Genomic DNA, 16,869 nt, shown 5'->3' on the forward strand with positions numbered 1-16,869 from the left:
AATGTTCAGTTCAATAGCCTTGTTAAGCCTTGTACAAATCCCTACGCGTGGAGTCTGGGGAACAGTCCAACTAGTCGATTACCTATCAACTAGACTCCGTAACATCATCCTTTTCAATAGAAAGTGCAAACATAACGGCATAACATTGCGTTCTTAACAGTCAAGTCATAACAATTGAAAAGCATGACATTTTCTTTTTACTTCAGCTGTCATCTTCCTTTTTTAAATTAACAGACAACAAGTTAAGTCTCTTGCTTACAGAGTAAGCCTGTCCGGTGGCTTGCACAGCCGACCCACCCGTGAGTAAGTATTGGCTCTGACAGGGGTAGGATTAGGGCCACGAGCTGGAGAGTTTGGTGGGGTAGAAGCTTCACCTTCCAGTTGGCTCATGTCTCAATTCTGCACCCCTTACCCTTAGGCCTGGACTGTGATCCAGCTCATCTAAGTGAGTGTATGGCATGTTCTGGTTTGTCTGCTCTGCTACGCGCAGATCCACCCGATTGCGACGATAGAGGGAGCCACCAACATCCACCAGGTAAGAACGTGGTGCAACTCTCTGTAGGCATGTGCCCAGCCTCCAAAGTCCTGTGTGGTCTCCCGGCAGCGGTTTCATCCTTATAGTTTCACCCACCTCCAGCTCTGGTAGGTCTCGAGCAGTCCGGTCGTAGAAGCACTTAGCGAGCTGCTTTCTGTGACGCAGTTTGTCCGTGACGCCAACCATGACGCAGGGCTCAAGTAGCTTGTTAGCTACGGGGATAGTAGTCTTCAGACGTCTGGACAGAAGGCGTTGTGCTGGGCTGCTGTCCATGTTTTCGTGGGTGTGTTCCTCCACTGTAAGATCGCTTTCCATGGGTCGTTGCTGTCGCGCAAGGCCCTGCTTAACAGGTTTTTTGCAATCTTGACAGCTGATTCTGCCTTGCCATTTGCTTTTGGGTGTCTTGGAGAGGAGGTCACGTGGTCAAACTCCCATTCTGAGGCGAAACGCTTGAACTGTGCAGTGAATTGTGGGCCATTGTCCGTGATTACCTTGTCAGGCTGACCTTGCCTTGCAAACTGCGCCTTGCAGCGCTTTATGACCGTCTCTGCGGACAAGTCAGGGAGCAGTTCAATTTCCCAAAAGTCAGAGTAATGATCAACGAGGAGAAGATAGTCCTTTTGTCTGTGGCTGAATAAGTCCATGCTGATGATTTGCCAGGCCCTTGTGGGCAGTTCGTGTGACATCATGGTTTCCTTTTGCTGTTCATGAGCGTACTCGTTGCATGTGGTACAGTTGCTGACAAAGTCTTTAATTTCTGCTTGCATGTTTGGCCAGTATAATGTTTCACGAGCCTGCCGGTAGCATGCGTCACCTCCGACGTGACTGGAGTGTATGCGGGTAAGCATCTCTGGACGTAGTGATTTGGGAATAATGACCTTCTGACCTCTGAACAAGACGCCATTTTGCACACTGATCTCATCTCGAAAGGTCCAGTATTCTCTCACTGTGAAAGGTGTCTCCTCTTTCAGATATGGCCAACCTGCTAGAGCCATGGACTTCAGTGACTGTAGGTGTTCGTCCTTGTCAGTATGTTGCCTGATCTGGGCTAGGCGGTGATCTGTCACGTTTAAGTAGTCTGCCTGATTGATCTGTTGAACATCTTGTTGTTCCTGCTGTAGCGAGCAGATGGCCTGCCGCTGATAGGCAGTGCCTCTACCTGTACATTGTGCTGTTGCCCTGCTCAGTGTGTCGCTGATGTACATCTCAGGTCCTGGCTTGTAAATGACCTTCAGGCTGTAGTTTTGCAGAGTCAGGAGCATACTTTGAAGCCTCTTGGGCGCGTTGAGGAGAGGTTTACTGAATATGGCAATGAGTGGTTTGTGGTCAGTTTCAGCGGTGACCAGCTCTCGACCATATAAGTAGTGATGGAATCGCTGGCAGGAGAAGACGATGCTGAGGCACTCTTTCTCAATTTGTGCATAGTTTTGTTCGGTGGGGGTGAGCGCTCCCGAGGCAAACGCAACGGGCTGGCCTTCCTGCATAAGGCAGCATCCAAGTCCCCTTTGGCTAGAGTCGCTCTGGATTGTGACAGGCTTCGTGACGTCGTAGTAGCGCAACACTGGCATGGATGAAGCCAGAGATTTCATCTCCTGCACTGCGGCCTCGTGCTTGGGTAGCCAGTGCCATGGTGTGTCTTTGTCCAGCAACCGGCGCAGAGGCTCACAGACTGCTGATAGGTGTGGCATGAACTTTGCAAGATAGTTTGCAAAGCCGATGAGACGCTGTACTCCTTTTGCATCAGACGGGTTTGGCATGTCGAGGATCGCTTGGACCTTGTCTGGGTCCGGCTTCAGGCCTTTTGCCGAGAGAATGTGGCCATGGAAGTGGACGTCTTTCACCTTGAACTGCAGCTTCTTCAGGCCAAGACGAAGCTTAACTGATCGGCAGCGCTCCATCAGTGCCAGGAGCTTCACATCGTGGTCGCGTTCTGCTTCTTCGTCTGTTTCACCACAGCCTACGATCAGGATATCATCGGCGATGGGTTCAATGCCCTTGAGCCCAGCCAGTAACTCGTGCTGCTTGCGTTGGTATACCTCAGGCGCCACTGAGACACCAAACGGGAGCTTGAGCCAGCGTTTCCGACCCCAGGGGGTCCAGAAGGTAGTCATGAAGCTGCTTTCTTCGTCCAGCTTGCATTGAAGGAATGCATCTCGGGCATCCACCAAGGTGAAAATCCTGGCCTTGGGAAGCTTATAGAGGACATCCTCTAGTGTCGGCATGATGTAGTGGGATCGTTTCAGTGCTTGGTTCAGATGCTTTGGGTCGATGCAGACCCTCAGCTTCTCTGGTTTTTTCACTATGACCATATTGCTGATCCAGTCAGTTGGTTCAGTCACAGATGTCATGTGGCCATCGGCCTCGTACTTGTCCAGCTGGGCCTTCACAGCCACTTTCATTGCAATGGGCACATTGCGAGGAGCACACTGGACTGGAGTAATGCTCTCATCCACTTCAAAGTGTACCTCCCCAGGCACTGATTCAACGGGCATGTTGAATACATCGTCATATCTGCTGAGTAGTTGTTCTTTGGACAGGGGTCCATGCTGGACATGATCCACAATGTGCAGGTCATTTGGTACAGTGAACTGCATCAGTCCCAGGCGTTCGCATGTAGAGCCTGAGAGGAGAGGATTTTGACTGGTTTTCACAATCTCGAACTCCAGCTTGTGCTTGCGTCCCCGAATAACACATTCGGTCTCAAAGGTGCCCATAGAGCTCATTAGTTCTCCTGAGTACAGCTTTAGTCTAGTATCGCTGGGAAATAGATGTGTGTCAGGTGCCAGATTGATTTTGTCTTTGTAGCTCATTACGTTGCATGTAGCGCCCGAATCCAGTTGACATTGTTGTTGCTTGTTGTGTAATCGTAGTGTCACAAACCATTTCTTCCCTCTTGAGTGTACAGCCCCAATGGATTCATGCATGTAAATGTCACTTTCACTGTTCAGCTCTGAACATTGAGTAACATCATCAACACAGTGAATCTTGCCCTCACTCACCCTTCTTTTGCTTTTGAGACACACTTTTGCAAAGTGATTATTAGTTCCACAAGCTCTGCATGGTTTTCCATAGGCCGGGCAGTGCTCTTTGCCACGTGTGTGTGTATTCCCACAGTATTTACATGCTACGGGGCTCTCTGTGTTCACCGTTCGTGGTGAATTACTCTGCCTCGATTGGTTTTGTCTGAATGTCTGCCTAGCAACAGCGTGAACAGTATCAACGTCGGAGCGTGGGGTTTCCGTTTCCATTGCTCTCATTCTCATGTCAGTGACTTCAGCAGTGCGGCACATTTCGATGGCAGTTACTAATGTTAAGCCTCTCTCTCTCTCAGTAGACGCCGGCGCGTATTCTCATTTGCAATTCCCAGTACTATTTTGTCACGAATCAGTTCATCTTTCAATCCCCCGTATTCACAAGTGGCGGATTTCTCTCTCAAACGGGTTACAAAGTTGTGTACTGACTCACCCTCTTCCTGTTTGCAGCTTCCGAAAACGAACCGCTCGTAAATTACGTTTCTGGCGGGTTTGAAGTAATTCCCCAATGCATCCAATATAGCCTTTGCATCACACTGTTGTCGTGCCGTGAGGGTGAGATTGTGCCGGTAGATATGCCTGCATTCGCTGCCCATTAAACTCCTCAGAGTTGCCGCTTGTACCTCGTTGGGTTTCTCATGTAGACCGGTCGCCAGCGCATAGTCCTCGAATTCATCCCTGAAGTTGTCCCAATTAGTATTCCAGTCCCCTGTGAGAACCATGTGATTTGGTGGCGGAATGTTCGCTGCCATAGCAATGGAATAGGAGATTTCTTTGTCTTCAGTCATGGAGGTAGGTAGTGATGCTAGCTAGCCAGCTAACACGAGTTGATCAGTGTTGTGAGTAGGAAACGGCTTGTGTTCGCATATGGAACGTAACTGCGCCTATACTGTACTTAGCTACAAAAATAACAAACGTGTGTTTTCCGAGCCACTTCTGATACCATGTTTCTGTATGATATGTTGGATTAAGGAATAAAGACAGACACCAATGTTCAGTTCAATAGCCTTGTTAAGCCTTGTACAAATCCCTACGCGTGGAGTCTGGGGAACAGTCCAACTAGTCGATTACCTATCAACTAGACCCCCCCTGTGGTGTTGTGACGCATGTCTGCGCTTTTCTACCACAAACCCTAGAATAGAAGGGCATGTAGCTAGCTTGTTTGACATAATATGGACCATTTATTGTGTTCGTAGCAAACAACTGCATGTTCAAATATGCTATTTTATGAAAATGCTCTCTTGAATAACATAACCCAAATACATTCATAACAGTAAAGTTGTGGTTTGTAATGGGTTTGAGATAAATTGTGTTTTGGGTACCTGATATGACTCAGAGGACGAGGTGGCCGAGTGGTTAAGGCGATGGACTGCTAATCCATTGTGCTCTGCACGCGTGGGTTCGAATCCCATCCTCGTCGACAAATATTTTCCTTTCTCAGGGATAGTAGTGGCATAATGTAGCTAGCGAGAGTGAACAGTACTTCAACTAACAGTATCTGGCCAAATGAAGACTATCTTGGTCAAAACTGCCAGTGCATTTGCCTCCAATGAAACTATTCTACATTAAAAATAGTTAGAGCCAAACGATGTATTTCACAATTTAACGAAATTGTGATAATGTATGAATGACTGCTTACCCAGTACCAATAGCATTTTCCTGTGTACAGTTCTATTACCTAACCTGGACACCAATTCAAAACCAATCAATCACATGTATTTATAAAGCCCTTTTTACATCAGCAGTCACAAAGTGCTTATACAGAAACCCAGCCTAAAAACCATATCAAATTGACACCTTCTTGCTCGTATACAAAGGCACAAAGAAAAACCAGGAACAAAATAAGACATGAGAAAAACATGCAAACCTTATTTATTGCCCAAAGGCATGCTCCACACTATACACCATTCGTGTGCTGTTTTTTTGGTACTGAATTGCTTACTTGCGCCAGAAGATGGCATGCCATAGCACTGTTGTTTATGACAGCTGGTAGGAAGGTCCTCTGTTCTGAGACTAGTGTATCGGCAGACGTTGTCCATGTAGATTTCATGTTGTCTTCGCCCATGAAAGGGTCCCCACAGTATAGGACTGCTGGCGGCCAGCAAACCGTATGGACTGAATAATATATTACTTATCTACTATTATTTGTCATTTAGCAGACGCTTTTATCCAGAGCGACTTACAGTAAGTGAGTGCATACATTTTCCGTACTGGTCCCCCGTGGGAATTGGAAACCACAACCATGGCGTTGCAAGGGCCATGCTCTACCAACTGTGCTACACGGGACCTATTATGTATCTACAGTAGGAGGAAAAGCAGCAGAAGGCATCAGAAAAAAACATTTTGCATTGTTTTGTTTAATTCATAAACATTAACAAAAAACAAACATTTTCTCCACACAAATACATGGTGTAAGTTAATGTAGGTTAGGACAGTGTGCTTCAGATCATTTGGGAGCACTTAAGACTAGTACTTTATTTATGCTGTCCAGGCTGGGCGTTTATCCCAAATGGCACCCTATCCTCTCAAAAGTAGTGCACTATTTAGGAAGTAGGGTGCCATTTGGGACGTATATTCTGTTATCCATCTTAAGCCGATGTTCAGGGCAGTTTCTTTCCAGAACAGATCGAAATGATGCCGTGTTTTGCGTTGAACAGTGTTTTCCCAATCAGATTCTCATTCCTTTTGCATGTGTTATTCTATGGCATGCCAGCGACAAACCTCTCAAAGACAGACGCCAACAATAAGATCATAATGTACATTGAAACATGACAGAGTATGAATAAACGTGACAGACAATATATGGTCATCATGAAGACATATTGTTTAATACAACTATCATCCCATAAGATTTTGATGAAACACTCCCTCGAGTAAAAGGAGAAAGGCTTGTTTGTGTCTGAAGAGAAAAGTAAATTGTTGGCTTAAGTTTTGTTTAACTATAGGTGAAAAGGATTCAATACCACATGGCTTTATTTTGTATCTGAATTGAATGGTATTGAGAATCTGGCCCTTCTAACATTGGTTTATAATTTATAACCTCATTCATGCAGGACGTACGTAAAACTCTGCCCTTGAAATGCCTTCCAGGGTCTGTGCTGACTATGCTTGATGGCAGTCTGCACAATTTCCTATCTTACTAAAGCCTTTATACACAAAACTACGAAACTAGAACGCCGGCACCGCCTTTAGACCCGCTCCCATTGGAGGACGCTGCTGATTTGCCCTGTCCTTCCTCCCCTTCTCCCACCAATCGGATGTTGTATTTTTCCCGGTACTCTGTGAGCTCCCGGCCTTTCGACTGCATCTGTGTGTTGAGAGATTCTACAATCTTTGAGATCTGTAAGGAAAAGAGAGTGGGAATAGCAAATAGTTAATCATAATGCGTGACCAGTAGTGATTTAGTTGTACAGGATAGTACTGCAACAACCTATAGCCTTGGTAGTAACGTGTGTTAGAGGGAAGACGCACCATTACGAACATCGGTCGGGCGCAGTAGATTACCTGCTGGGTGTCGACGAATGGTAACGATTCAACATATAGAAGAATCGTTAGGAAATTAAAAGAAAATGACGGCCAATATTCTGGTCAGAGGCGATAGGATGGCCACCTGCTGTTTATGTACACTTGGCCGTCAGTTGCTCAAGTGTGTTTCCTCTATTAAAAACACTTTCAAGAGAGTTAACCTCACCAGTCAGACTACAGCCGTAGGCCACCGCACCGCCTACATATTGACAGTTGATATCTTCATGGTATCTTAACATCAATCAATCACATTTCTTTTAGAATGCCCATTTTACACCAGGACTTTTCACAAAGGGTTTTACTGTAACCCAAATTATACCTGAAAGAGCAAGCAATGCAGAATAAAAATGTTACCTGTTCTTTATTGCTTTCCAGCGCTGGTAACACTTCCTTAACCGTCCTCTCCACGAGCACCCCACCCACCAGCCGGAAGCACTTCCTTGTTGGGTCCACGTCTTTTAGGGTCTCAATGACTAGGCTGAGAGAAAAGAGGGAAGTTGTAAAAGGAAAGTAACAAGGGTGAATCTCATCCTCTTTCTCAAAACGCATCAGAAGAGAAGATGTGAGGTTCCTCCCCTCAGACCTTCTCCTCCAATGCATGTTGCGAGGGAGGCGAGGAGAGAGGACATGAGGAATCTAGGGAAGACTTGAGATTCACCCCCAGTGTCAGAATCTTTCATCTCTAACACTTTACAGACTGAACAATGATTATTATTCCTCTTTGTGGTCAAGTCCATAGTTAAGTCCACTAATGTGAACAGTGAGTGAAATAGGAGTGTTAATAATAAAAAAAGTCAGAAGTAAGCATAGCCGTGGGAAGTAGGGGTGCTGAGGGTGCTGCAGCACACCCTGAAAAATCAGAATAATATCAAATAACAATAATACCTTGCACAAAAGTAGTGCACTGGGCCTTTACTAGTATTAACGGACCGATATAGACCTCTTTAGCAGGAGCAAACTTTTATTTTTTTGCATCTCCGCTTTGCCAAAAATGGTAGTTGTATTATTAGGAACAGTATCTTGCAGGATTCAATAGTTGGAATTGTAAAAGTTGTTGCCCTGTCCCTTTCTCTGCGAATGTCATTCTAATGGTATCCAGACTGAACAAAACCCTGTCCTCAAACATTTACAGTGCATTCGGAAAGTACTCAGACCCCTTGACTTTTTCGACTTTGTTACGGGACTCATTCTAAAATTGTTTTTCCCTCAATCTACACACAATACCCCATAATGACAAAGCAAAAACAGGTTTTCAGAAATGTTCAAATAAATAAATGGAAATATTACATTTACATAAGTATTTTGTTGAAGCACCTTTTGCAGCGATTACAGCCTCGAGTCTTCTTGGGTATGACGCTACAAGCTTGGCACACCAGTATTTGGGGAGTTTCTCCCAGTCTTCGCTGCAGATCCTCTCAAGCTCTGTCAAGTTGGATGTGGAGCGTCGCTGCACAGCTATTTTCAGGTCTCTCTAGAGATGTTAGATTGGGTTTAAGTCCGGGCTCTGGCTGGGCCACTCAAGGACATTCAAAAGACTTGTCACGAAGCCACTCCTGCGTTGTCTTGGCTATGTGCTCAGGGTCATTGTCCTGTTGGAAGGTGAACCTTCACCCCAGTCTGAGGTCCTGAGTTTTCATCAAGGATCTCTCTCTGTACTTTGCTCTGTTAATCTTTCCCTCGATCCTGACTAGTCTCCCAGTCCCTGCCGCTGAAAAACATCCCCACAGCATGATGCTGCCAGCACCATGCTTCACCGTAGAGATGGTGCCATGTTTCCTCCAAATGTGATGCTTGACATTCAGGCCAAAGAGTTCAATCTTGGTTTCATCAGACCAGAGAATCTTGTTTCTCATGGTCTGAGTCTTTAGGTGCCTTTTACTGAGGAGTGGCTTCAGTCTGGCCACTCTACCATAAAGGCCTGATTGGTGGAGTGCTGCAGAGATGGTTGTCCTTGTGGAAGGTTCTCCCATCTCCACAGAGGAACTCTGGAGCTCTGTCAGAGTGACCATCGGATTCTTGGTCACCTCCCTGACCAAGGCCCTTCTCCCCCGATTGCTCAGTTTGGCCAGGCAGCCAGCTCTAGGAAGAGTCTTGGTGGTTCCAAACTTCTTCCATTTAAGAATGATGGAGGCCACTGTGTTCTTGGGGACCTTCAATGCTGCAGAAATGTTTTTGTACCCTTCCCAAGATCTGTGCCTCGACACAATCCTGTCTCAGAGTTCTACCGTCAATTCCTTCGAACCTCATGGCTTGGTTTTTGCTCTGACATGCACTGTCAACTGTGGGACCTTATATAGACAGGTGTGTGCCTTTCCAAATCATGCCCAATCAATTGAATTTACCACAGGTGGCCTCCAATCAAGTTGTTGAAACATCTCAAGGATGATCAATGGAAACAGGATGCACCTTAATTTACCATCCTTACAAACCACTTAATGTAAATGTACATTACTGTATTGTACATAGGCTAGGTTTGTACCTGTAGACTTTCCATCACCATGAAGAAAAACAATGCACAATACAGTAATTGAGTACATTGAGACATCAAGTGGTTTGTGATGATGTGGCTCAGTTTGGTAGGCATTGGCGCTTAGGGTTGTGGGTTTGATTCCCACGGGGGACAAGAATGAAAATGTATCCACTCACTACTGTAAGTTGCTCTGAACAAGAGCGTCTACTAAAATGGAAAAGGAATTAATAGACCATTTCAGTTCAGATAGAAATAAGTTGCATTTGCAAAGTATTTCAAGAAACTGGAAAATATACTGTATATCAAGCAAGTATATTTATATTCCACAAGTATTATCAGATTAACGGTTTTGTACAGATAATAATCGGACTCAAGTTACAAATGCTGGTTAACACTCAAACACATTTAGTTTACATTTTTTCAAAAAAGTAGTTCACTGGGCCTTTACTAGTCCAGTATTAGTCTTCAGCGCGGCCAAAACACTTTGTTCGCAGCACCCCCACCCCCAAACTGCTTCCCATGACTATGGAAGTAAGAGAAATAACTCAAAAAAAGTGTGAGTAGCTGCTGAAGCAAGTCACACTAACTAGAGCTATTTACCTATGCTCATTGATCTCCATCTCCAGCTCTGCAGCCTTGGAGGCCATGCTGCGCTGCTCCGAGCGCATCCTCTGGAATACAGCCACGACCTGTCAGACACATCGAATACATCAAATCAAACATTCACTCATAATAATAATAATAATAAATGTCATTAAGCAGAGAATTTATCCAAATGACTTAAAATGTAATTTGGTGACCTGCGGAAGGAAGACCTACGAGTGGCAGATAGCCTAGCGGTTAAGAGCATTGGGCCAGTAACCAAAAGATCGCTGGTTAGAAATCCCTGAACCGACTGGGTTCAAAAAATGTCCATCTGCCCTTCAGCAAGGCACTTAACCCTAATTGCTCTGGATAACAGCTTCTGCTAAATGACTAAATAAACAAATGAAAGGCAACAAGTTTTAGTCAGTGTAAAACCCCTCTTACAGTAGTGAATGCATACATTTTCGTATGGGGTTCCCTAGTGGGAATCGAACCCACAATCCTAGCCTTGCAAGCGCCATGCTTTACCAGCCACAATACACACAGATTTCTGAACTTAGATTAGATTGAACAAAGTTGCAAAAAGCCTCGTTATATAGGCATACCTGGAAAAGGATATATATCATTAGACCATTTGTTGATTAGCTATGAGTAAATGCAATAGCCAGTAGTTTTTGTGATTTTTTACAACGGACTGCATTAGCTACTAATGCTGTTTTGTGTCTAGTCTCCCGAGTGGCGCAGTGGTCTAAGGCACTGCATCGCAGTGCTAGCTGTGCCACTAGAGATCCTGGTTCGAATCCAGGCTCTGTCGTAGCCGGCCGCGACCGGGAGACCCATGGGGCGGCGCACAATTGGCTCAGCGTCGTCCAGGGTAGGGGAGGGAATGACCGGCAGGGATGTAGCTCAGTTGGTAGAGCATGGCGTTTGCAACGCCAGGGATGTGGGTTTGATTCCCATGGGGGGGCCAGTATAAAAAATGATGTATGCACTCACTAACTGTAAGTCGCTCTGGATAAGAGCGTCTGCTAAATGACTAAAATGTAAATGTAAATGTGTCTGCGACTGCAGGACTCCAGACTGCAACCACTTAGTCGCATTTTGTGACCCTTTGACTTAGCTGTGCGAATAAAAATTGTAACTGGTCACATCGGTGCGAGCTGCAAATTCTACATGGTCACCTCACTCAAAACTACCAATTTTTTAGGAGGCTAAAACCATTATTTGGTCAAACAGTAAAGTACCTTATCCTCATGATTCCTATAACGAAAGTGTCTGCCTGCCCCGGTACCTGTGTCACTGGGACCTACTGCAGTGTAGAGCAAGCCACTTTCACTCTCCTTTCCCGGGAAAAAAGATTCTCCGGGAGAAAGTGTTCAGATTGTATAACATTTTAAAATGTGCGGGGAAAACACCGCTATCCTGTTGTCACAGTTGAAGAGAGAGCGCGTGAAATGCGCATTGGCCATTGCGATTGCTTAGGCCTCATTTTAGCAGTAGGCTACAACGTTTTTTGGGGACATTAAATGTAGTTCGATTAATACATGGCTAGTAGCAGTGGGTATTATATTTAGAGCTATTCATACCCCTTGACTTATCCCATATTTTGTTGTTGAATTCAACATTTATTAAATTCTATATTTGTTATCACCCATCTACACACAATACCCCATACTGACAAAGTGAAAACATGTTTTTAGAAATGTTTGCTCACTTATAGAAAATGAAATGCAGAACTATCTAATTTAATAAGTACTCATACATGTTAGAATCACCTTTGGCAGCGATTACAGCTGTGAGTCTTTCTGGGTCTCTAAGAGCCTTGCACACCTGGATTGTACAATATTGGCAAAAAAAAAAAAAAATCATTCTTCAAGCTCTGTCAAGTTGGTTGTTGATCATTGCTTGACAGCCATTTAAGTCTTGCCAAAGATTTTCAAGTAAATTTACATCAAAACAGTAACTTGGACACTGTCTTCTTGGTAAGCAACTCCAGTGTAGATTTGGCCTTGTGTTTTAGGTTACTGTCCTGCTGAAAGGTGAATTCATCTCCCAGTGTCTGGTGGAAAGCAGACTGAACCAGGTTTTCCTCTATGATTTTCATGTGCTTAGCTCCATTCCTTAGCCCCAGTCCTTAACAATTACAAGCACACCCATAAATTGATGCAGCCACCATTATGCTTGAAAATATGGAGTCGTACTCAGTAATGTGTTGTACTGGATTTGCCCCAAACATACCACTTTTTATTCAGGACAAAAAGTGAATTGCTTTGCCACATTTTCTGCTGTATTACTTTAGTGCCTTGTTGCAAACAGGATGCATGTTTTGGAATATTTGTATTCTGTACAGGCTTCCTTCTTTACACGCTGTCAGTTAGGTTAGTATTGTAGAGTAACTACAATGTTGATCCATCCTCAGTTTTCTCCTATCACAACCATTAAACTCTAACTGTTTTAATGACACCAGTGGCCTCATGGTGAAATCCCTGAGCGGTTTTGTTCCTCTCCGGCAACTGAGTTAGGAAGGACCCCTGTATCTTTGTAGTGACTGGGTGTATTGATACACCATCCAAAGTGTAATTAATAACTTCACCATGCTCAAATAGATATTCAATGTCGGCTTTTTGTTTTACCCATCTACCAATAGGTGCCCTTCTTTGCACGGCATTGTAAAACCTCCCTGGTGTTTGTGGTTGATTCTGTGTTTGAAATTCACTGCTCGACTGAGGGACCTTACAGATAATTGTATGTGTGGGGTACAGAGATGAGATAGTCATTCAAAAATCACGTTAAACACTATTATTGCACACAGAGTCCATGCAACGTATGTAACATAAGCACATGTTTACTCCTGAACTTAGGCTTGCAATAACAAAAGGGATTGAACACTTGCTGACTCAAGACATTTCAGCTTTTAATTTTGTAACAACGTAGAAAAACATAATTCCACTTTGACATTATGGGGTATTGTGTTTAAGCCAGTGACAAAAATATCAAAATTGAACCCTTTTCAAATTCAGGCTGTAACAACAAAATGTGGAAAAAGTCAAGGGGTATGAATACTTTCTGAAGGCACTAAACAAAAATATAAAACGCAACATGCAACAATTTCAAAGGTTTTACTGAGTTACAGTTCATATAAGGAAATCAGTCAATTGAAATATATTCATTAGGCCCTAATCTATGGATTTCACAACTGGGAATACAGATATGCATCTGTTGGTAACAGTTACCTTACAAAAAAATGGTAAAGGCGTGGATCAGAAAACCAGTCAGTATCTGGTGTGAACACTGTTTACCTCATGCAGTGTGACATCTCCTTCGCATAGAGTTGATCAGGCTGTTGATTGTGGCCTGTGGAATGCTGTTCCACCCTTCAATGGCTGTGCGAAGTTGCTGGATATTGCCGGGAACTGGAACACGCTGTCGTATGCGTTGATCCAGAGCATTCCAAACATGCTCAATGGGTGACATGTCTGGTGAGTATGCAGGCCATGGAAGAACTGGGCCATTTTCAGCTTCCAGGAATTGTGTACAGAGCCAAGCGACATGGGGCCGTGCATCATCATGCTGAAACATGAGGTGATGGCGTCTGATGAACGGTACCACAATTGGCCTCAGGATCTCGTCACGATATCGCTGTGCATTCAAATTGCCATTGATAAAATGCAATTGTGTTCGTTGTCTATAGCTTATGCCTGCCCATACCATAACCCCACTACCACCATGGGGCACTCTGTTCACAACATTGACATCAGCAAACCGCTCGCCCACACGACGCCAACCGGGATTCATCCGTGAAGAGCACACTTCTCCAGCTTGACAGTGGCCATCGAAGGTGAGCATTTGTCCACTGAAGTCGGTTACGATTCCGAACAGCTGTCAAGTCAAGACCCTGGTGAGGACACAGACGGTTTGTGGCAAAATTATTTGGTTGTGCAAACCCACACTTGCATCAACTGTCCGGGTGGCTGGTCTCAGACGATCCCGCAGGTGAAGAAGCCGGATGTGTAGGTCTTGGGCTGGCGTGGTTACACGTGGTCTGCGTTTGTGAGGCCGATTGGACGTACCGCCAAATTCTCTAAAACGACATTATGGTAGAGAAATGAACATTCAATTCTCTGGTACCAGCTCTGGTGGACATTCCTGCAGTCAGCATGCCAATTGGACGCTCCCTCAAAACTTGAAACATCTGTGGCATTGTGTCGTGTGACAAAACTGCACATTTTAGAGTGGCCTTTTATTTTCCTCAGCACAAGTTGCACCTGTGTAATGATCATGCATTTTAATCAGCTTCTTGATATTCCACACCTGTCATGTGGATGGATTATCTTGGCAAAGAAGAAATGCTCACTAACTGGAATGTAAACAAATTTGTGCACAAAATGTGAGAGTAATAAGCTTTTTGTGTGTATGGAAAATTTCAGGGTCTTTTATTTCAGCTCATGAAACATGGGACCAACACTTTACATGTTGTGTTTATATTTTGTTCAGTAACTGCATTTGGAAAGTATTCAGACCCCTTCCCTTTTTCCACATTTTGTTACGTTACAGCCGTATTCTAAAATGGATTAAATTATTTTTTCCCCCTCAATCTGCACAAAATACCCCATAATGACAAAGCGAAACAGGTTTCGTCAAAGTCAGTTCGTCAAATTTCTGCCCTGCTAGAGCTGCCCCGGTCAACTGTAAGTGCTGTTATTGTGAAGTGGAAACGTCTAGGAGCAACAACGGCTCAGCCGCAAAGTGGTAGGCCATACAAGCTCACAGAACGGGACCACCGAGTGCTGAAGCGTGTAAAAATCGTCTGTCCTTGGTTGCAACACTCACTACCGAGTTCCAAACTGCCTCTGTAAGCAACGTCAGCACAAGAACTGTTAGTCTGGAGCTTCATGACCAAGCAGCCGCACACAAGTCTAAGACCACCATGCACAAAGCCAAGCGTCAGCTGGAGTGGTGTAAAGCTCGCCGCCATTGGACTCTGAAGCAGTGGAAATGCATTCTCTGGAGTGATTAATCATCCTTCACCATCTGGCAGTCTGAAGGACAAATCTGGGTTTGGCAGATGCCAGGAGAACGCTATCTGGCCGAATGTATAGTGCCAACTGTAAAGTTTGGTGGAGGTTGAATAATGGTCTGGGGCTGTTTTTCATGGTTGGGGCTAGGTCCCTTACCTCCAGTGAAGGGAAATCTTAACGCTACAGCATACAATTACATTAATGACATTCTAGACGATTCTGTCCTTCCAACTTTGTGGCAACAGTTTGGAGAAGGCCCTTTCCTGTTTCAGCATGACAATGCCCCCATGCACAAGGCAAGGTCCATACTGAAATGGTTTGTCGAGATCGGTGTGGAAGAACTTGACTGGCCTGCACAGAGCCCCGACCTCAACCCCATCGAACACCTTTGGGATGAATTGGAAAGCCGACTGCGAGCCAGGCCTAATCAGTGGCCGACCTCACTAATGAAAATGTGTTATACATTTTCCTGCAGTCAAAATTAGTAAAATATTGTCCTCTATCCATCGGTTTTGGAATTGTCGATGCTCCCTGACTGTCTAGTGATGATTAGTGAGCTGGACTGTCAAGAAACTATGAATATAGGTCCATTATAATTTATACAGTTTCGATTCGGTTTTAGCCGGATTGGACCCCCTCACGGGCTGGAGCCCTCCCACGAGCTGTATGTTTGATACCCCTGCGGTAAAGTCTACCCCATTGTATTTGGCACGTGACAAATAAACATATTTGATGTAGTGGGCGCAGCATTTAGTGACCGCAATCCTCAGATAGACAATATTGAAATCATTGGCTGGTACCACCAACTGAAAAAATTTGTGGCACCTGGGGAAAATGTTAGTCTGGAGCCATGCACTGGTTGGCAAGGTAGAGGGACGCACTAAAAGCACGAACAGTGACAGGCAGAAATAGCTTCTCATCTGCTCGAGAGTACAACCATTCCCCTTTTGAGGCATTATAGATAGCGTTGTGAATCAATACGACCTATACCATATTTTCTTCTAAATTATGAAATCTCAGTTGAGGAACACGCGAGAAGGAAGCAGACGATGGGTGAGGGAGCGTGTTAACGTTAGCTACTGTTAGCTTGCCTTGCTAACGTTAGCTAGCTGGATGCGTGACTGACAAATCCGGGTTTGTATCTCAGTCCGCAACGATTGAAAAGCATTTGCTAACAAAGCATGAATATTCTGACACGGAGTGACCATACCTGCTCAGCCGACGGCCCTGACTGTTTCCCCCCGGTACTGTTGCTGGGTTTGCTAACCGTGCTGCTACTGTTGGCTGCCATCTTGGAAAGGTGTCGCTGCTAGTGGGCTGAGGGCCCAAACTCGTCACTAGTTACCACAGCCACAAATGGCTAAACCCCGCCTATTTCTAAAATCTCTCTTCTTAAAATCTGATTTTAAACCTATCCTTAACCACACTGTTAACCTTATACCAAATCCTAACCATAAATGAAGACCAAAAAACTCATTTTCGTTTTCATAAATGTTTTACAACATATCCAATTTTGACTTTGTGGCTGTGATAACTAGTGACAACCAAGCTTACCTCCTTGAGCTGTCTGATGTGATTGCCTGTTTGGAATGAGGAAAAGATGGCGGCGCAGACGCTGATGTGGAGCGTGTATATAAAGGCGGGGGAATCAAGGAGAATTGGAATATTGTCCAAAAAAATAGAAAACGGAGCAAAGTAGCATAC

The 16,869-nt window shown here is 44.7% G+C and overlaps 1 protein-coding gene and 1 non-coding gene across 2 annotated transcripts; one reads left to right on the top strand and one right to left on the bottom strand.

The window, feature by feature from the left end:
• The first annotated feature begins 4,905 nt into the window (after positions 1-4,905).
• On the top strand, positions 4,906-4,987 carry trnas-gcu. Its single transcript has one exon. It is a non-coding gene; the product is annotated as a tRNA-Ser (tRNA).
• Positions 4,988-5,906: 919 nt separating this feature from the next.
• LOC121571217 (prefoldin subunit 2) lies at positions 5,907-16,492 on the bottom strand. The gene is made up of 4 exons (XM_041882555.2): positions 16,376-16,492; positions 10,163-10,251; positions 7,447-7,570; positions 5,907-6,907 (listed from the first exon to the last, which is right to left on the bottom strand). The coding sequence occupies exons 1-4, from the start codon at positions 16,454-16,456 to the stop codon at positions 6,728-6,730; spliced, it is 474 nt and encodes a 157-aa protein (XP_041738489.2). The 5' UTR covers positions 16,457-16,492; the 3' UTR covers positions 5,907-6,727.
• Between the last annotated feature and the right edge of the window lie 377 nt (positions 16,493-16,869).

Source organism: Coregonus clupeaformis, chromosome 8 (genome assembly GCF_020615455.1).
Source record: "Coregonus clupeaformis isolate EN_2021a chromosome 8, ASM2061545v1, whole genome shotgun sequence".
In the NCBI taxonomy this organism is placed as follows: domain Eukaryota; kingdom Metazoa; phylum Chordata; class Actinopteri; order Salmoniformes; family Salmonidae; genus Coregonus; species Coregonus clupeaformis.

Bases quoted from the DNA above. Each gene is read 5' to 3' on its own strand.
- LOC121571217 (XM_041882555.2), bottom strand. From the start codon at position 16,456: ATGGCAGCCAACAGTAGCAGCACGGTTAGCAAACCCAGCAACAGTACC. The intron at 10,252-16,375 runs GTATGGTCACTC...TGTGTCTGACAG, and splicing joins CAGGGCCGTCGGCTGAGCAG to GTCGTGGCTGTATTCCAGAG. The intron at 7,571-10,162 runs GTAAATAGCTCT...CTTTTCTCTCAG, and splicing joins ATGGAGATCAATGAGCATAG to CCTAGTCATTGAGACCCTAA.